General features: G+C 42.7%; 1 protein-coding gene across 1 annotated transcript; it reads right to left on the bottom strand.

The window, feature by feature from the left end:
• Positions 1–517: 517 nt before the first annotated feature.
• LOC139566771 (uncharacterized) lies at positions 518–15065 on the bottom strand. Its single transcript, XM_071388069.1, has 6 exons — positions 14570–15065; positions 14084–14214; positions 13743–13904; positions 10612–10764; positions 5869–5980; positions 518–5499 (listed from the first exon to the last, which is right to left on the bottom strand). The coding sequence occupies exons 1-6, from the start codon at positions 14844–14846 to the stop codon at positions 4571–4573; spliced, it is 1764 nt and encodes a 587-aa protein (XP_071244170.1). The 5' UTR covers positions 14847–15065; the 3' UTR covers positions 518–4570.
• Between the last annotated feature and the right edge of the window lie 6408 nt (positions 15066–21473).

Genomic DNA, 21473 nt, shown 5'->3' with positions numbered 1-21473 from the left:
TTTATTTGAGACTAAATTGATTTTGATGTATTATATTAAGTTAAAATGAAAGTGTTCATTGTTCATTCAGTATTGTTCTAATTGTCATTATTATATATAAATATAAATAAATCGGCCGATTAATCGGTATCGGCTTTTTTTGGTCCTCCAATAATCAGTATCGGCGTTGAAAAATCATAATCGGTCGACCTCTAGTAGAGATCATGGTTGATGGTAAACAGGGCATGCGAGACAAAAGATGTAGGCATAAGCCAGACCTAGGACAGAGAGCTCACCCTCTCTCTCTCCTCACATGGTGATTGAGAATATCAGCCTGCTGCTGTTTCTCAAGATCAGTAGTTTCAGATGACACAAACGACTAAAAATAGAATGCATGTGTGTGACAACGGGAAGAAGCCAATTTGGCCGCCTCATTAGCTATGCTGTTACCAATACTAGCATAATCACTCCTACCTGTGTGTGCCTCAACCTTAACAATAGCCAATTTGTTAGGTTTTCACATAGTTTCAATCAACTGTTCAACATAAGGTCTGTTTTTAATCGATGTGCCTGTGGTATAAGTAAACCCTCCTGCTCTCCAAACCCCACACCAGGACAAACAAACCCCAATAGCATATGCTGAGTAGACAGTAAGGGCCTTCCCTTCCCCTAATTCACAAGCTGTGGTCAGAGCTAATAAATCTGCCTGCTGCACTGATAAATGTTCTGGTATAACCTCAATATCACCCATCACATCTACTACAGCAAATCCTACATGTTTCATCCCTGTGCTTTGATCTATATAAGCAGAACCATCAACGAACAGCACCATGTCAGAGTCAAGCAGAGGTTCATCAAATAAGTCTTTGTCCAGTACACATTCCTGGGCTGTCCCGATGTCCCTGTTATTGTTACTGATGATTTGCTCAGGGAAGCCCCAACAACTTGTCCAGGTTTGCCTAAACAGGAACAGTGAGCTCTAGTGTCTATTAGAAATGGTAGGTCATATCCATTAACATTAAGAGTAACCATTGGCTCTTCCATCATTGAATTCATACTGGAGACACTGGAGCAGGGGAGTCGGGCGCCTTCATTGTTGATTCTGCCCCCGTTGTAACCTCTTCCTCTTTCATTTCCCCCACACTGCGAACTCACATGCCCCAACTGCCCACAGGTCCAGCCTTGAGTGTTGTTCCAGTCACGAGGGGCTCTGGCGGGCCCACCTCCTCTTTTAGCTTTTTACTTTCGTCCACATCATCTGTGTCCATTGTCTCTTTAATCTTATCAGCAATTAGCACCTACAGATCTTCTTTCAACTTTCTCTTCTCTTTTCGTAATGTATATAACTTATTATTTTCCAGTCTTCCTTCTCTCTTTCTTCCCTTTCTCTCTGGTCTCTGAATAGGTCACCCATGGATGGTAACACTTTGTACTTTTCTTTTACTTCTTTAGTAGTTTGTTTGTTTTCTACAGGTGGCCATATGTCTAGGGTCTTCCAGTCTGTTCCTTTTTGTGGAGTGAGTTGGGGTGTCGAGGGAATCTCCCTCCAGGAACTTTTGTTCTCATGACGCTTGTTGCTGCTGTTGTGTCATCCACCTCCTTCATCAGAGTCCCCTAGCGGATAATTGTGGTTGCTTCTCCATTTTCTTCTGTCAGTGGTATGAGAGGGTAGATCTGTGTATAGTCACCCGGGGGTCCTTTGGGTTGATTTTCATATGGCGCGGGCGGTGGGGAGTACTCCTGTTCTGCCTCATTTCTTTCCTCCCTCACTCTATTGTTCTCTCCAGCTTTAGTTTGGTAACGGTAGCCTTGTTCATGAAGATCTGTCCTTCCAGCATCATCATTCCTATCACAGTTTCTGATACAAGAGTACTTTTCTTCTTCTTGATCATTTTTCTTGTCTAAATTATCTCCTTGACTAAATCCAACCTAGTCTTGTTGAATGAACCATCCATTGGATATCTGTTTTCTCCTGCCATCTCTGTACAGACATGCCATTTCTTAAAAGTGAATGTAAATTCCACAGCGGGAAACTTATTTTGCATATATTCAACAGGTGTGACAGGCTTCATTGCTCCCATCTCCTCATTCTGGTTTGACTGTGCCATGGTTCTCCGGCTTTTTATTTAGATAGTCTGCGTGTAATGTGTTTCCCCAATTTCTATAGGGTTATCCTAAAGTGGGTGTAATATATAGACATATGCCTATATAAATTATTCTCTACCTCCTTTCAGTATGTGTTAAACAACAGTAATCCTAATTCTACTTTCACTTAATCCCGGCTATAGTAAATGGTTCAACTCAAATATATTTCACACACGGGCCTCACAGAGACAACCGCATGATAGACTTCAATTCCTAATATTATATCTTAAGGGTGTAGCGTAACAGTAATATGTTATACACCAATGCCCCCTGGTGATAGCATCACAAAGTAATTTTCTATGAAAATCTCTACAGAACTTCCTTGTAATAATTTTACTGGTATACTAAGTGTTGTACATTTTCTATGGTAAGAAAGTGTCACTAACAAATATGTTCAACCTTTAATTCAAATGACTTTTTATTTTATTTATTATAGAACAGGAGGGCTTCTTAAAGAAAAACGAACAGGTCTGTGAGAGCTGGAATTCTTACTGGTTGGTAGGTGATCAAATACTTATGTCATGCAATAAAATGCAAATTAATTACTTAAAAATCATACAATGTGATTTTCTGGATTTTTGTTGAAGTGTACCTATTATAAAGACAGTTGAAGACAGTTGAAGTGTACCTATGATAAAAATTACAGACCTCTACATGCTTTGTAAGTAGGAAAACCTGCAAAATCGGCAGTGTATCAAATACTTCTTCTCCCCAATATATATATATATATATATATATATATATATATATATATATAGCTAATCTGTAGTCCAGGACCCTAATAATGTAGTGGGGGAGGGGTCTTATAGCCCTCCCCTTCTATTAATACAACATAAGCATAATCAATTATTATAATACATCAATCATTTGGTTCAGGTCTGGAGACTGGCTAGGCCACTCCAGGACCTTGAGATGCTTCTTACGGAGCCACTCCATGACCCCAAACATAACACTTTGTATTCAGCGGTAGCGTAAAGCATTTCGCTACACTCACATTAACATCTGCTAACCATGTGTATGTGACAAATAAAATTTGATTTGAAGTACTTAAGTAGAAATAGTTTGAAGTACTACTTAAGTAGTTTTGGGGGGTATTTGTACTTTACTATTTATATTTTTGACAACTTTTACTTTACAACATTCGTAAAGAAAATAATGTACTTTTTACTCCCTACATTTTCCTTGACACCCAAAAGTACTCGTTACATTTTAAATGCTGAGCAGGTCATGAAGATGGTCCAATTCACGCACTTATCAAGATAATACATGGTCATCCCTACTGCCTCTGATCTAGCAGACTCACTGAACACAAATGCATCGTTTGTAAATTATGTCTGAGTGTTGGAGTATGCCCCTGGCTATTCGTAAAATGGTGCCGCCTGCTTTGCTTAATATAAGGATTTTAAATAATTTACACTTTTACTTTTGATAGTTAAGTATATTTAGAACCAAATACTTTTACTCAAGTAGTATTTTACTTGAGTAACTTTCCATTAAGGTATCTATAGCTTATTCAAGTATGACAATTGGGTACTTTTTCCACCACTGGTATTCAGGACAAAAAGTGAATTGCTTTGCCACATTTCTTGCAGTATTACTTAAGTGCATGTTTATTCTGTACAGGCTTCCTTCTTTTCACTCTGTCAATTAGGTTAGTATTGTGAACTACAATGTTGTTGTGTCAGTGTTCTATCACAGCCATTGAACTCTGTAAACATTTTAAAGTCACCATTGGCCTCATGGTGAAATCCCTGAGTGGTTTCCTTCCTCTCCAGCAACTGAGTTAGGAAGGTCGCCTGTATCTTTGTAGTGACTGGATGTATTGGCACACCATCCAAAGTGTAATGAAAGGGATATTCAAATTCTGCTTTTTATTTTTACCCATCTACCAATAGGGGCACTTCTTTGTGAGTCATTGAAAAACCTCCCTTGTCTTTGTGGTTTAATCTGTGTCTGAAATTCACTGCTTGACTAAGGGACCTTACAGATAATTGTATGTGTGGGGTACAGCGATGAGGCAGTCATTCACAAATCAAGTTAAACACTATTATTGCACACAGTGCCCATGCAACTTATTATGTGGCTTGTTAAGCACATTTGTACTTCTGAATTTATTTAGGCTTGCCATAACAAAGGGGTTGAATACTTATTGACTCAAGACATTTCAGCTTTTCATTTGTAAAACCTTTGAAAAACATAATTCCACTTTGACATTACGGGGTATTGTGTAGGCGAGTGACAAAAAATATATATGAAATACATTTTAAATTCAGGCTGTAACACAATATTGTACTACATGCCTTATATATCACACAATGTATGGGCCTTGCACTTCAACGATTGACCCACAACTGCTGTTTACTGGATGTATCTATGCCATCTTGCTGCATCTACCTTTAATGCAGGGTTTGATCTAAACGTCAGAATCGAGTGGAATGGTTACTTTCTATGTAATAGTGGAATGTTTTTTCTGCTGGTGCATCTTGAGGTATCTCCTCTCCGAGAACCTCTTCCCGCAGTGAGTACAGGCGAATGGCCTTTCTCCCGTGTGGACCTTGAGGTGCATCTTCAGCTGGTGCTGGCGGGAGAACTTCTTCTCACACTGGGGGCAGCTGTAGGATTTCTCCCCCGTGTGGACTCTCTGGTGCCTGTTCAGGCTGGACGATTGTGAAAAACTGGCCTGGCACAGGTGGCAGCCGAATGGTTTCTCCCCCGTGTGCACCCTCTGGTGGATCACCTGTTTGCAGAAACTGAAGGCTTTCCCACAGAATGAACACGGAAAGCGCTTCTCTTTGCCACCGGATCTACTGATAGCATCACTACTACTGTCATTTGGCAATGGGCTTGTGTAGCCATTTAGTGTTGAAGCACTGGCTTTGTCTGAGGTCTGGTTTAACATTAGGAGAGTGTGAGGAGGGCCAGGAAGTGTCTGTGTTGTCGCAGGGTCCATATTCCAGTTGATAGATCCTATCGAAGGCAGGCTGAAGGCAGCACCTGTTAGGGGGTTAACCTGAGGCGCCATCAGTCTCTCTGAATCACAACTATAGGAGCAGGACGGAGCATCGTTAGCAGAGTTTGTTTCTGTTCTCTCCTGCCGCATATGGATACCTCCCAGTCCCCGTGGACCAAATCTACACCTCGCCCTGTTGTCATGGAGACTAAGTTCGGTTGTTGTTCTGTGTTCGACTGTCAGTTTCTGGTTAACAGTGTTGTTCCCCAGCCCAGAGTTGAGGATGCTGTCCCATCCACTGACCTCCACTATGTCGCTTCTGGTCCTGCCCTGCTCAGTGATATTGTCCCCTGGGCTCTTGGCTTCACCGGTCTGGGTATCCAAAATTGTTGTCCAGTCTCCTCTGTTAGCCTCCAGCCAACCACCTGCAGGAAGAGATTAGAAAATAGACTTTAAAAACATGGCAGAGAACTCTACATATGTTTTTTTTGTCAATTACCTGGTCAAGTTCATAGATTATGTCTGTTTTTACTTGTAAACATAAGTTCTATTGATTTAATGAATGAAGAAAATATAGAAGATAAGAAAATAGCCAGGCGCATCACTATTCCCAATGAAGATCTATTACTGTATGTAGGCAGGTAGCCTAGCGGTTAAGAGCATTGGGCCAGTAACAGAAAGGTTGCTGGTTCGAATCCTGAGCCGTCTAGATGAAAAATCTGTACTTAACCCTAATTGCTCTGGATAAGAGTGTCTGCTAAATGACTAAATGTAAATATGCATGTCTCCCTTACCTTGCTCCCCAATCTTTAGTGCACTCAGCAGGTCAATGCTCTCTGGTCTGTCCTCTATTGTCTCCTCTTTGATCAGCAGCAGATCAGGCTTCCCATCCTCCATGTCTACTGACTGTAAGAGATACAGAGTGAGAGGATGTTGGATCAAGAAATCTGATATGAGCACCCTGCTATGGAACATCTTCTGTTTTGGCAATGAGGGATTACCATGAGTACTATGCAAACATATTGGTTGATTTGATTACTTGACACTCTCTAATGGTTTGATATTTCAAAGGCATGGTCTCACACTTAAAGGGCAACTCCACCACTTTTCAACCTCACTTTCATTATCTCCAATACAATACCAGTGTCAACATACACTAAAAGTATTAAGACACCTGCTCGTAGAACATCTCTTTCCAAAATCATGGGTATTAATATGGAGTTAGTCCCCCCCTTTGCTGCTATAACAGCCTCCATTCTTATGGGAAGGCTTTCCACTAGCTGTGGGGACTTGCTTCCATTCAGCCACAAGAGCATTAGTGAGGTTGGGCACTGATGTTGGGTGATTAGGCCTGGCTCGCAGTCGGCGTTCCAATTCCTCCCAAAGGTGTTAGATGAGGTTGAGGTCAGGGCTCTGTGCAGGCCTGTCAAGGTCTTCCACGTCGATCTCGACAAACCACTTCTGTCTGGACCTCACTTTGTGCATGGGGGCATTGTCATGCTGAAACAGGAAAAGGCCTTCCCCAAACTGTTTTCACAAAGGTGGAAGCACAGAATCTTCTAGAATGTCATTGTCAAATCAAAATAAAATTGTATTTGTCACATGCGCCAAATACAACAGGTGTACACCTTACAGTGAAATGCTTACGTACAAGCACAACCAACAATGCAGTTTTAACAAAATACCTACAAAAAAGTAAGAGATTAGAACAACAAATAATTAGAGCAGCAGTAAATAACAATAGCGGGGCTATATACACGAGGGTACCGGTACAGAGTCAATGTGCGGGGGCAACGGTGTCGAGGTAATGTAGATGTACATGTAGATAGTTATTAAAGTGACTATGCATAGATAATTACAGAGAGTTACAGCAGCGTAGAAAATCCAATTTTTAGAGCCTTCCTCTGACACCGCCTGGTATACAGGTCCTGGATGGCAAGAAGCTTGGCCCCGGTGATGTACTGGGCCGTACGCACTACCCTCTGTAGTGCCTTGCGGTCGGAGGCCGAGCAGTTGCCATACCAGGCAGTGATGCAACCCGTCAGGATGCTCTCAATGGTGCAGCTGTAAAACCTTTTGAGGATCTGAGGACCCATGCAAAAGGGGGAATAGGTTTTGTCGTACCCTCTTCACGACTGTCTTGTGTGCTTGGACCATGTTAGTTTGTTGGTGATGTGGATGCCAAGGAACTTGAAGCTCTCAACCTGCTCCACTACAGCCCTGTCAATGAGAATGGGGGCGTGCTCCGTCCTCCTTTTCCTGTAGTCCACAATCATCTCCTTTGTCTTGATCACGTTGGGGAGAGGTTGTTGTCCTTGCACCACATTGTCAGGTCTCTGACCTCCCTATAGGCTGTCTCATCGTTGTTGGTGATCAGGCCTACCACTGTTGTGTCATCAGCAAACTTAATGATGGTGCTGGAGTCGTGCTTGGCCGTGCAGTCATGAGTGAACAGGGAGTACAGGAGGGGACAGAGCACGCCCCTCTGAGGGGCCCCCGTGTTGAGGATCAGCGTGGCGGATGTGTTGTTACCTACCCTTACCATCTGGGGGCGGCCCGCCAGGAAGTCCAGGATCCAGTTGCAGAGGGAGGTGTTTAGTCCCAGGGTCTTTAGCTTAGTGATGAGTTTTGAGGGCACTATGGTGTTGAACGCTGAGCTGTAGTCAATAAATAGCATTCTCACATAGGTGTTCCTTTTGTCCAGGTGTGGAGTATGTGGACCTGTTGGTGTAGTATGCAAATTGGAGTGGGTCTAGTGTTTCTGGGATAATGGTGTTGATGTGAGCCATGACCAGCCTTTCAAAGCACTTCATGGCTACAGACGTGAGTGCTACGGGTCGGTAGTCATTTATGCAGGTTACCTTAGTGTTCTTGGGCACAGGGACTATGGTGGTCTGCTTAAAACATGTTGGTATTACAGACTCAGACAGGGAGAGGTTGAAAATGTCAGTGAAGACACTTGCCAGTTGGTCAGCGCATGCTCGGAGTACACGTTCTGGTAATCCGTCTGGCCCTGCGACCTTGTGAATGTTGACCTGTTTAAAAGGTCTTACTCACATTGGCTGCGGAGAGCGTGATCACACAGTCGTCCGGAACAGCTGATGCTCTCATGCATATTTCAGTGTTACTTGCCTCGAAGCGAGCATATTTAGCTTGTCTGGTAGGCTCGTGTCACTGGGAAGCTCTCGGCTGTGCTTCCCTTTGTAGTCTGTAATAGTTTGCAAGCCCTGCCACATCCGACGAGCATCGGAGCCGGTGTAGTACGATTCGATCTTAGTCCTGTATTGAAGCTTTTCCTTTTTGATGGTTCGTCTGAAGGCATAGCGGGATTTCTTATAAGCCTCCGGGTTAGAGTCCCGCTCCTTGAAAGCGGCAGCTCTACCCTTTAGCTCAGTGAAACTGTTGCCTGTAATCCATGGCTTCTGGTTGGGGTATGTACGTACAGTCACTGTGGGGACAACATCCTCAATGCACTTATTGATAAAGCCAGTGACTTTTGTAGTGTACTACTCAATGCCATCGGAAGAATCCCGGAACATATTCCAGTCTGTGCTAGAAAAACAGTCCTGTAGTTTAGCATCTGCTTCATCTGACCACTTTTTTATAGACAGAGTCACTGGTGCTTCCTGCTTGAATTTTTGCCTGTAAGCAGGAATCAGTAGGATAGAATTATGGTATATTTGCCAAATGGAGGGCGAGGGAGAGCTTTGTACGCGTGTGGAGTAAAGGTAGTCAAAAATGTTTCCCTTTGGTTGCACATTTGACATGCTGATAGAAATTAGGTAAAACTGATTTAAGTTTCCCTGCATTAAAATCCTCGCCACTAGGAGCGCCGCCTCTGGATGAGTGTTTTCCTGTTTGCTTATGGTGGTATACAGCTCATTGAGTGCTGTTTTAGTGCCAGCATCGGTCTGTGGTGGTATGTAGACAGCTACAAAAAATACAGATAAACTCTCTAGGTAGATAGTGTGGTCTACAGCTTATCATGAGATACTCTACCTCTTGAGAGCAAAACCTCGAGACTTCCTTAGATATCGTGCAACAGCTGTTGTTTACATATTTGCATAGGCCCCCGCGCCTTGTCTTACCAGAGGCTGCTGTTCTATCCTGCCGATGAGTGTATAGCCAGCTTTATGTTCTTAATGTCGTCGTTCAGCCACGACTCGGTGAAACATCAGATATTACAGTTTTTCCCGTTGGTAGGATATATGTGCTTTCAGTTCGTCCCATTTATTTTCCAGCGATTGAACGTTAGCTAGCAGGACGGAAGGCAAAGGCAGATTAGCCACTCGTCGCCTGATCCTCACAAGGCAACCTGATCTTTTTCCGCTAAATCTCAGTTTTCTTCTCCAGTGAATGACGGGGATCTGGGACTGGCCGGGTGTCTGTTTCGCTGTAGCGTTAAGATTTCCCTTCACTGGAACTAAGGGGCCTAGCCCGAACAATGAAAAACAGCCCCAGACCATTATTCCTCCTCCACCAAACTTAACAGTTGGCATTATGCATTGGGACGGGTAGAGTTCTCCTGGCATCCGCCAAACCTAGATTCGTCCGTCGGACTGCCAGATGGTGAAGCGTGATTCATCACTCCAGAGAACGCGTTTCCACTGCTCCAGAGTCTAATGGCGGCGAGTTTTACACCACTCCAGCCGATGCTCGGCATTGCGCATGGGGATCTTAGGCTTGTGTGCAGCTGCTTGACCATGGAAACGGCACATTTCTAAAGTTTAGTAGAAAAAAATATAACATAACATTCTACCCAATGACATAAAAAAAAAGTGATTTTCAAACACTAAGATTCGAAGTGATGTGGGGAGCAAGAAAATACCCTCCCTTGGGCTAGAAACTCGGTGCAGGTTTTGAAAATGAATGTTTTTTTACTTTCAATCCTACCCAGAGATGTCACAGAGAAGCGTTTTTTTAGGACCTTATCTTTATAACCACAGATCATAGAAACGGTCTTGTTTTCACATATGTAGACACTGATTTGGTGCTAGAAATTCTGATTATGAGATTGAAAAGTGGCAGAACAGACCTTTAAGATGACATGAACCAAGACCGGGGCCGTATCCACAAAAAGTCTCAGAGTAGGAGTACTGATCTAGGATCTTTCCAATAACAATACATCCGGAAAGTATTCAAACCCCTTTACTTTTTCCACATTTTGCTACGTTACAGCCTTATTTTAAAATCCTTTTTATTTTTTTATTCCCTCATCAATCTACACACAATACCACAACCTTTCAGAAGGACAACCATCTCTGCAGCACTCCACCAATCAGGCCTTTATTGTAGAGTGGCCACTCCTCAGTAAAAGGCACATGGCAGCCTGCTTGGAGTTTGCCAAAAGTCATGCTTCCTCGAACCCCATGCTGTAGTGACGCCTCAACACTGCGATGTAATGCCTTAGACAGCTGTGCCACTCTGGAGGGCCCATAACAGGCTTTTAAAATGTAATATTGATGGACAATTTCAACTTAAAATATTTTTTTAAAGACACTCATTTAGTGGAACAACCCAGTTCACAGTGGGCTCACCTCCGTGAGACTGTGTGTGGTCCTGTACAGCTCAGCTGGTTCCTCTTTGGGTTCAGGAGGAGGTGTAGTCTGGTTGTCCTCCATGACCATGGTCCCCTCAGGGTTCCCCAGACCCTCCTCCTTCACCAGCAGCACATCTGGACCCTCCTCCTCCTGGAAGAGAGAGGTGATACAGATTACACAGACATACACTCCCTCAGGTACGTACACACACAGATAATAAACACACTTTCAGCATGGAGTTATCCATCCCCACTACGTTTGAGTCCTATACTGTAGTTACAGAATGACTTTATTGTTTTTAAACCCATCATGGTGGACATAAATATGATGTTGTGGGTAAATAGAAGTCAGATAAACCTGACTAAACTATTTTGACGTGTACAGTAGGTGTTTGTTAGTGTGTGGGTATGTGTAGGTATTAGGTATTAGGGCTGTCAAACGATAACAATAATCAATAAGTTAATGGCATTAGTAAATCGTATTAGTCAACATTTTTAAATGTGCTAAAATTTGTCCCCCAAAGAAAGACTTTTCCATTTAAAAAGTAGTGCATTGATGTACAGGCATACGATGCTTTGATCGTAAGGGACGGAAACACAAAATGATCTACATCAGAATCTTTTAATAGCATTTTCACCATAAACAACACAAAAGTCCCTAACATAGCTACAGCTATTAGTGCTCCCAATGTTTGTGTAGACCTACTCCCTCTTATCAATGTTCTTGAAGTGTAACACTTGTACACAGTACAGACACACACACACACACTCTCTCTTTCTCTTACACACACCATTTTAAGTACTGTTAAAGCATTCTAGGTAAAAAGAACTGTCTCTTTGGATACAAAGAACAAAGAGCTTTTAAACTGATGAAAGCATTGTAACCATCTGTACTGTTCAGATACCTTTACACTCATAGTCCTACGCAGTCTCCCTCCCACTTACTCCCACACTATTGACTATGATATTGATGACTGCTTGGGAAAGAGAAAGAATGGCATTTCACTGGACTAGTGCACATGACAATAAAAACGTGAAACTTGAAACGCACATCCTCGCTCTCACACATTCATACACACCCCACTCTTGCATATGCAGCCTAACTTTGAAGCATATTTTTGAGGAGCCTATTCCTTTTCAGTTCTTCCTGTGCCATCCAAATGTGCATAGCCTAGTCAGTGGTCAAGTTATCAGGTTGCTAGGTAACATGACCAGTTAGCTAACCAATGGTGTTTGTTATCAAATCAAAAAACAGCAGCTTGCGAGTAGTTTAAAACCAATCCGCGTCTGAAAGAAAAACAATAGCTCCAGTACTATTGGGTATAACTTTCACATAATTTTGGCTAGAGGCACACAGTCTTCAGCTATGCAAAGGTGTAAGCATTGACTGTAGCTGTGTTCCCTGTTGTGTTCTGCATTTAAAAGCGCCGGTGCGGAAACACACGCTTAAAAAGGTTCCATGTGGTGAAGATATGGAAACGCAATTAACGGCATCCAAAAACTGTACAGCGATAAACATGTCACACGTTAAACGATGGCCCTAGTAGAAATATTTAGTAAGTGTATATTGGTTATAAAGCACTGTTGTGTGTATGCAGAATAGGTTGAGATCATATGTGATGAATATTAAAGAGAATCTCAATAAAAGTCCCATTTTGTGTTTATTAAACATAAACACGTTTTAAATACACCATATGAAAACCACATATACACATGCCCCAACTAAATATCAGCATTAACTTGTTGAACTGCATTTATTTTATCATTAAAAGTGTCTTGGGAAAAAATTCAGTAGGTGAATGGAAGTAATCCAGGCATTTGTAAACATATATCCTACACAGTACAAACATAATATGTAACAGACTTTAGGCTTATATAACACACAATGCCTGGATGCAAAATTCTACCCAGGAATATTCAACACTGAAATCTGTTACTCGTTCTTCCAAATGCACCTGTGGATCTTTTCTGCTGATAACAATGACAATGTATCAATTTGCCTTTAATGCAGGGCTTGATCTAAATGTCAGAAGCTATCGCATTAAATGGTTTCTTTCGATGTTATAGATTGGAATGATTTTTCTGCTGGTGTATTCTGAGGTAGCTCCTCTCTGAGAACCTCTTCCCGCAGTGCATACAGGCAAACAGCGTTTCTCCCGTGTGGACCTTCAGGTGCATCTTCAGCTGGTGCTGGCGAGAGAACCTCTTCTCACACTGGGGGCAGCTGTAGGGTTTCTCCCCTGTGTGGACGCTCTGATGCCTCTTCAGGTCACCAGCCTCGGCGAAGCGCATGTGACACTGTGTACAGCTGAAGGGTTTCACCCCTGTGTGGACCCTCTGGTGCCTCTTCAGGTTGCCAGCCTGGGCGAAGCGCATGTGACACTGCGTACAGCTGTAGGGTTTCACTCCGGTGTGGACCCTCTGGTGGATCTCCACATTATGGGGGCAGCTGAAGCCTTTGTTACAGAACATGCAGAGGAACCGTTTCTCTTTACTATTGCACGATGTAGAGTCCCCTCTCTGAGCCTGGGCTCTAGTCCTGTCCTTTGAGTTCAATACCTGATCAAAAAGGACGCGGCCATGTGAATCAGAAGGCTCCATCGACGTGGACACTGGATCGCAATCTCTGAACGCATGTAAAGGGGAGTGGGTCGCAACATTTCGATTTGTCTCCAAGCTTTCCCTGAAATCTAAGAAGTCACTGGTGTTGTCCAGCGAGTGTCCTTCTCTTGAGTGAGTCTCGTCTGCATTCCATGTCTGAGGAGAGTTGCGCTCAACTTTCACAATAACCTCATCTACGACAAGACCTTCCCCTTTCTTATCTAGGTGCCTTTCAGAGTTTACACTACTACTGTAACGGTTCCAGTCCCCTCTCATTGGATTAATCTGTGGATCTAAGCCCACAGGCATGTCACCAGATATCATCAGTGTCTCTGTAGCGTATGAACAGGACGGATCATTGTGAGTCTGTAATGCATCACCTGAGTCCCGATTGGATAAAACTGTCCTCGGGTTAGCGTAAAGTAAATACTCTGAGTGGGGTGCAGGAGGACAGCCCAGTCGCCCCAGCCCCGTTAAAGTCTCGGTGACTGTCTCTGACTTGAGTGCGGCGTTTGGCGTTCCACTGACCTCCGTGATGCTGCGTTGGGTCCTGGGCTGCACTGGGGCGGTGGTGGGGTCCTCCGTGGTTACAGCCACTCCAGTCTGGATGTCTGTGCTGTGCCGTGGGTCCTCCTCTCCTTCAGACCGCTCCAGCTTGACCACAGGACCTGCAGCCTCTGCATCTGCAGACTGACAAAGAAGAGAGGAGGTTATTGGATAACAATGTCATAGGGAAGTCTCACAATCTTCCCTATGGCAGATAAATGAGGATGTACATGTAAGCAAATGAATAGCTGAGGGAAGCCTTTCTGAAATAAATTGGCAACATTGGATGTATTGTAATTTTGATGTAATACTATTACACTAACCTCTATCATGATAATGTGCTGGGTTGAGGTTCCACTCCCATCATCATCAGTGATTGGTTGGTCATCTCTCCATGTATTGTGTCCCACTGGCTTAACAAAGCTTCTGTAGCCTCCAGTGCGATGTCCTTCACCTGAGAGAGTGATTGGGCGAAAAGAGGTGGATAGGTTAGGTACTGTCAATGCTCAACTGTATATTGTACACTAAGGTAACATTTCTCATAACTTCTTGAAATACTGTTTATTGATAGATGTATTATGTTCCATGTGTTACATTGTTTTCATTGAGTAAATAATAGGAAATTCAGTAAATTAATAATCTGGTTAGAATATGAGTGTTTTTGCGCCAATATAGCTAAGTAATCAGGGGAATTATTGCATACTATTCAATAACTGACCAAGACCAAATTCTGGGTAACACATCTGAACAGATGTCCAGAGGGGAACGGTGCGACAGGCCGCGCATCCTCGGCCTTCTGCAAAATGTACCTCTTGCCATTCCTCTGTATCGGTCGAGGATCTTAACACTACTGGGTCGAATGGTGAGGACGCGTTCTGGCATTGTCCTCTCAGCGCGCTCCCGTGCCATCTTCAGTTCCAGTAGTTTTCTCCGCAATGTCCTGTTTTCTTTCTGGCTTTGAGTTATTTCCAAACGAAACACTGCATAGTCGTCATCAACGAGTTTACAGATCTCTGCAACGGCTGCATTCGCTAGCACCTCCATGATGGAGGCTATTTGAGTGTGAAACACCATACAGTTAGCCATTGTTAGCGAACGTTAGTAGCTAGCGTTACCTAGATACCTTCTATCGACTAAGTCGTCTCCAACACGAATTATACTCTATATGGGGTGAGAATGTGATGCTGTGCAGTTATGACTACTCATATTTTGAAATCCAGGGTGTTAATAAACGTCTAAGAAATGGTTCATGGTCACTGTGGTTCACTTCCGTTTACTTCTTCTTCTTAGGTGGGGTTTAACGGCGGTTGGCATCCAATATTGATGGTGTATTACCGCCACCAACTGTACAGGGGTGAAAAAAGGAAACTGCACACGGTGAGAGATACTTTTTGATATTATCTCTCTCTCCTTCAGTTCTTCAAACGTCAAACCACTCTGCCGCATCCACAATAATGCCCATCTTCCTTGACTTTCTCTCCACATTAGCTGTGCCATTGATCACCATTGCTATAAAAACAACAATGTCCACCTTCTTTACATACAGCATACCTGGATCCTGCTGGTGGGAGGCCAACTCTGCAGCCTGCAGAGGCCTACCTGATAACATCGGACATTCTACTTTTTCTACCCTTTCTACCGCCTCCGCATAGGAGACAGACTGAATTCCCTGATTTTGGCCACCTCCATCTCTTTCACCCTATATGGGCATTCCAAGGATATCGCCTCATGTTCTCCACCACAGTTACAATACTTTATTCCTCTGTAATTTTCTTCTGCTATACAGTCTCCATCAAAGTGGTTTCCCCCACACGTCCCACATCTCGGCTCCTTCCGCCTGCAGACACTTTCTGCATGTCCAAACATTTTACATCTGTTACACTGCAAAGGCCTGGATATAAAGGCTCTGACAGGATAATATACATATCCCAGCTGCACTCGGGTCGGGAGGGACTCCACATAAAAACAAAACACAAGGAGAGACGAACTCTTCTCCTTCTTGCCATTAACCACACTATTCATCCAGCGTACATCAACCACTCCAGAAATGTACTTTAGCATATCAATATCAACTTATTATGCAACTCCAGAAATGACTCCTTTAAAAAGTGCCCTGCTCTGATTTAACTTAACCACTTTGGATATCTTCAATGGGTTTACCGAGTTGGGTGTACATAGTTCCAGAAAACAGACTCCTACCAAGATACAATGGGGAATTATCAACCCTAGCCTTTTCCTTTCCCACATCAATTTAGCTTATTTTTCCATTTGTTTGGACAAATGTCCATTCTTAATTTCCACTGCAAATTGATTCAAGCACCATCATAGCAATAAACGCAAGACACCCTACCTTATTAAACTCATCCTCTCTGGATCTCTCTTCAGGCCTACTCACTGAGGGGCTCCCAGTCGAATCCCTCACCCTTGGGCTAACCGCTACTCTCGTCACTGCCTCAGCACAGGACACTTTCTTCCCCACTCAAACTCTGGCAATCTCAACCTGTCTCTCTCTCACAGGGCACTTCGGATACCCAGCTGCATGGGCACCCCCACACACAGTGCTTTCTCTATCCCAACTTTACACTCCCTCTGACTATCCAAGTGAGAGAAAAAGTATATTTTATATATTACAAGTATACTGAAGTATACTTAAATATGCTACAAATTCAGATAATATACTACAAATACGAGATGTACTTTTCTCGTATATCTAGTACTATCTTTACTATCATTACACTTAACACACATTTTAAATGCATTGTTTTTCTGTCTAAGTATACTACCGTAGTGGAGCAGGTTGAGAGCTTCAAGTTCCTTGGCCTCCACATCACCAACAAACTAACATGGTCCAAGCACACCAAGATAGTCGTGAAGAGGGCACAACAAAACCTATTCCCCCTCAGGAGACTGAAAAGATTTGGCATAGGTCCTCAGATCCTCAAAAGGTTTTACAGCTGCACCATCGAGAGCATTCTGACAGGTTGCATCACTGCCTGGTATGGTAACTGCTCGGCCTCCGACCGCAAGGCAGAGGGTAGTGCGTACGGCCCAGTACATCACTGGGGCCAAGCTTCCTGACATCCAGGACCTCTATACCAGGTGGTGTCAGAGGAGTTTAATAACTCTATCTACATGTACATATTACCTCATTTACCTCGACACCGGTGCCCCGCACATTGACTCTGTTCCGGTACCCCCTGTATATAGCCCTGCTATTGTTTTTTACTACTAATTATTTGTTATTCTTATCTCTTACTTTTTGGGGGGTATTTTCTTAAAACTGAATTGTTGGTTAAGGGCCTGTAAGTAAGCATTTCACTGTAAGAATACCTGTTGTATTCGGAGCATGTGACAAATAACATTTGATTTGATAGAGCAGGTGTTCCTAATGTTTTGTACACTCACTGTATATGGATCTTTCCTAAAACTAGGGTACCAAGTCATTAATAAACATTTGCATTTTTTTTTATGTGGATACATTAAGATATAAAGGGGGAATATAGATACATTCAATTGAATTCATGAGTTGAATCAAAACTTACGTTTAAACCTTTTTTCATGCTTGGAGTCTTCACAGTTTCGGCAAAAATTGTGTGATATAAAACACCACCTTTCTTTCCTTACATTTATGATACAGTTGTTTGTTATTATATCATATACTAAGCATTTATCAATTGAATTACACATTGACATTGATTCGGTGAAATTCCTGGATATTGTTGTCAGACATCTTTTTTTAAGGAGATCTTGGATTGTGTACGGTAACCTCATAACATTTTGTATCTCTCTCTGTTATGGTGTGGAAACAGTTTTCATGTGATTGCAAAATCCAATGCATTAAACAGAAAGAGTAACTTTAATATGATTACTAAAACTACAATTGATACTGAAATTAATGGGGTTCTTTAATATAATTACGCATAATAGTTGTTTGAGGCGCGTTTGGTGTCTAGCTGTATTCAAAATATATTTGTTTTGCTATTTCTCTAATATACTAAGAATATACTTAAGTACAAAAAATACATCTGATTTAGATATGTTATATATTTTAAATATGTGAAAGTATATTTATCACAGACATACTTCTATATACTTAAATATATTGATATATTCAACAAGAAAAAAATCCTGCTTGGGTATGCCCTCCTGCACATTTCAGGATCTCCCTCCTACACACTGCACCAAATCCTTGGCAACTGAAGCACAGTAGGGTTTCAGAACATAGGTTATATTTGCTATTCTGTGAGAGCCTAACCTGACCTTATCAGGTAGAAACTCTGTGCCAAAGCTCAACAAGACAGACAGGGTATTCGGTCTCACCATTGGCAACAGGTCCACGACTCACCAAACGGCACACATCAGAAACACCAGGAAATATTACACTCAATGCTACCCCATTGATCACTCCTTTGAGTGGCGTCCTGCACGACACAGGTCAATCCCTGAGGCGCGTGACGAGGAGAGCCCACTGCGTTCGGGCCAAGGATGCAACCGTTATCAGTTTGTCATTCACCCAGCTTGAAACAACATATGGACATTTCCATCTAAAAGGATCCATGAGCAACAACATGTGAAGTTCATAGGAGCATGTCAAATTGGGTGTCGAATGAAAGATAAGAGTCTATATATATTTATTTTTTTATCAAGGCATATACATTTTTAAACCATTTTCCATCCTAAAAATGTGAAATAAGTGAAGCCTTTAATTTCTGGTCAATCAAATGGAAAAGGGGTCTGAGACAACAGCTTCCGGAAACCGTCTTAAAAGGTATTAGAAATACATCCAAACACAATAATGTTGAAGTAGAGACCCCTGCCAACTAATATCAACACTTATATTTACACTGAACAAAAATATAAATGCAATATGCAACAATTTCAAAGATTTTACTGAGTTACAGTTCATATAAGGAAATCAGTCAATTTAAATAAATGCATTAGGCCCTAATCTATGGATTTCACATGAATGGGAATACTGTTGGTCACAGACACCTTTAAAAAAGGTAGGGGCATGGACCAGAAAACCAGTCAGTATCTGGTGTAACCATGATTTGCCCCATGCAGTGCAACACATCTCCTTCACATAGAGTTCATCAGGCTGTTGTGGCCTGTGGAATGTTGTCCCACTCCTCTTCAATGGCTGTGGGAAGTTGCTGGATATCGCCGGGAACTGGAACACGCTGTCGTACACGTCGATCCAGAGCATACCAAACATGATCAATGGATGACATGTCTGGTGAGTATACAGGTCATGGAAGAACTGGGACATTTTCAGCTTCAAGAAATTGTGTACAGATCCTTGCAACATGGGGCTGTGCATTATCATGCATGAAACATGAGGTGATGGAGGCGGATGAATAGCACGACAATGGGCCTCAGAATCTCGTCACGGCATCTCTGTGAATTTAAATTCCATCCACAACCCCACCGCCACCATGGGGCACTCTGTTCACAACGTTGACATCAACAACCTGCTCGCCCACACGATGCCATATCTGTCATCTGCCCGGTACAGTTGAAAGCGGGATTCATCCGTAAAGAGCTCAATTCTCCAGCGTGCCAGTGACCATCGAAGGTGAGCACGACGCCGAACTGCAGTCTGGTCAAGACTGACGTTGGAGGCGGCTTATGTTAGAGAAATGAACATTCAATTATCTGGCAACAGCTTTGGTGGACATTCCTGCAGTCTGTATGCCAATTGCATGCTCATTCAAAACTTAAGACATCTGTGGCGTTGTGTTGTTGTCATGTGTGCTCCCTCTCCGGCCTCTAGGTCACCAGGCTGCTCGTTATGGCGCACACCTTTCACCATCATTAGGCGCACTTGCGCGTCGTCAGATTCACCTGGACTCCATCACTTCCCTGATTACCTTCCCAATATATGTCACTCCCTTTCATTCCTTCCCCAGGCGTCATTGTTTCTGTTCCAGTGTCATGTCTGTGCGTTGTTTGTGTCTCTTTTGTTCATTTGTTTATTAAATTATGCTCTCCCTGAACTTGCTTCCCGACTCCCAGTGCACACATTACAGTTGTGTGAAAAAAAATCACATTTTAGAGTGGCCTTTTATTGTCCCCAGCACAGGGTGCACCTGTGTAATGATCATGGTGTTTAATCAGCCACACCTGTCAAGTGGGTTGATTATCTTGACAAAGGATAAATGCTTTGATTTAAACAAATGTGTGCAGCATTTTTAAGAGAAATAAGCTTTTTGTGCACATGGAACATTTCTGGGATCTTTTATTTCAGCTCATGAAATGAACTCAGTATCATAGATTATTGTGAAATAGACACATTGCTTATGCAACATTAACCAATTAAAAACAGTACTGTAGCAATGAGGTTTGTGCTGTAAGCTATAAGCCCAATACATTATCACTGCATATTGACTTTGCTTGAATTGCCCTGCCAATGCATTGTTGTTCGTGCCATTTAAAAAAATTATATTTCAAAATTTGAGGTGGGCTATATGATCACACCGGTAATAGATCCGTTGTTGTATTACTTGTGAAGCATACATTTAAATAATTAGATTTTTATTTTACTGGGCTGACATCCCTCCGCTCTCCCCTTCCTCCACTGACCAAAAAAAGCTGATGGCAAAATTCGAGTCGCACTGCATTATTTGTGCCTCATGCACAAATTCATGTTGTCACTCCGATGAACAGAAAAAGTTAAATATTTCTCAATTAAAAAAGACCCAAGCCACTAATAATAACAACAACGCAGGCCCATTGAAGCACTTCATACTTTCATTACTGCTGCAGTGCTTGATGAGTGTCTTTAATTCCTTCGACCTCTTGAGAACCAAACCACCGATCAAAAAGACATGCTTGTTCCCAGCCTTTCTAGGGAGTTTTTCCTAGCCACCATGCTTCTACATCTGCATTGCTTGCTGTTTGGGGTTTTAGGCTGGGTTTCTGTACAGCACTTTGTGACATCGCTGATGTAAAAAGGGCTTTATAAATACATTTGATTGACTGATTGATTGCGAATTCAACATGGCTTTGTGATTCTGTATTTTGTCATTTACGGAACTGTTGTCGTGCCTCAGAGATCAACTCATAAGCCTGAAGGATAGCATTTTTAACAGTGTCCTAATCTGAGCTCTGGTCAAGAGATAAAGCGGCGGCACTTTCTAAAATTTTCCCACAAGAACACTTAGGAGGAGCAGTGACCAAATACACTGCATTACCAAAAGTATGTGGACACCTGCTCATCAAACATCTCATTCCAAAATCATGGGCATTGCTTTGTGCACGGGAGCATTGTCATGCTGAAACAGGAAAGGGCCTTCCCCAAACTGTTGCCACAAAGTTGGAAGCACAGAATCGTCTAGAATGTCATTGTATGCTGTAGCGTTAAGATTTCCCTTCACTGGAACAAAGGGGCCTAGCACGAACCATGAAAAACAACCCCAGAACATTATTCCTCCTCCGCCAAACTTTACAGTTGGCATTATGCATTGGGGCAGGTAGCCTTCTCCTGGCATCCATCAAACCCAGATTCGTTCATCGGACTGCCAGATGGTGAAGCGTGCAATATCACTCCAGAGAATACGTTTCCACTGCTCCAGAGTCCAATGGCGGCGAGCATTACAAAACTCCAGCCAGTGCTTGGCATTGAGCATGATGATCTTAGGGTTATGTGCGGTTGCTCGGCCTTGGAATCCAATTTCATGAAGCTTCCAATGGAAGTTTGGAACTCGGTAGTAA

The sequence above is a fragment of the Salvelinus alpinus genome, chromosome 39 (genome assembly GCF_045679555.1).
Source record: "Salvelinus alpinus chromosome 39, SLU_Salpinus.1, whole genome shotgun sequence".
In the NCBI taxonomy this organism is placed as follows: Eukaryota; Metazoa; Chordata; class Actinopteri; order Salmoniformes; family Salmonidae; genus Salvelinus; species Salvelinus alpinus.
This window is presented reverse-complemented; position numbering and strand designations above follow the sequence as displayed.

Coding starts and splice junctions, on each gene's coding strand:
- LOC139566771 (XM_071388069.1), bottom strand. CDS start 14,846: ATGGCTAACTGTATGGTGTTTCACACTCAAATAGCCTCCATCATGGAG. Junction 14,215..14,569: donor ATACAGAGGAATGGCAAGAG/GTACATTTTGCA, acceptor TCACTCTCTCAG/GTGAAGGACATCGCACTGGA. Junction 10,765..13,742: donor CCCAACGCAGCATCACGGAG/GTCAGTGGAACG, acceptor TCTCTCTTCCAG/GAGGAGGAGGGTCCAGATGT.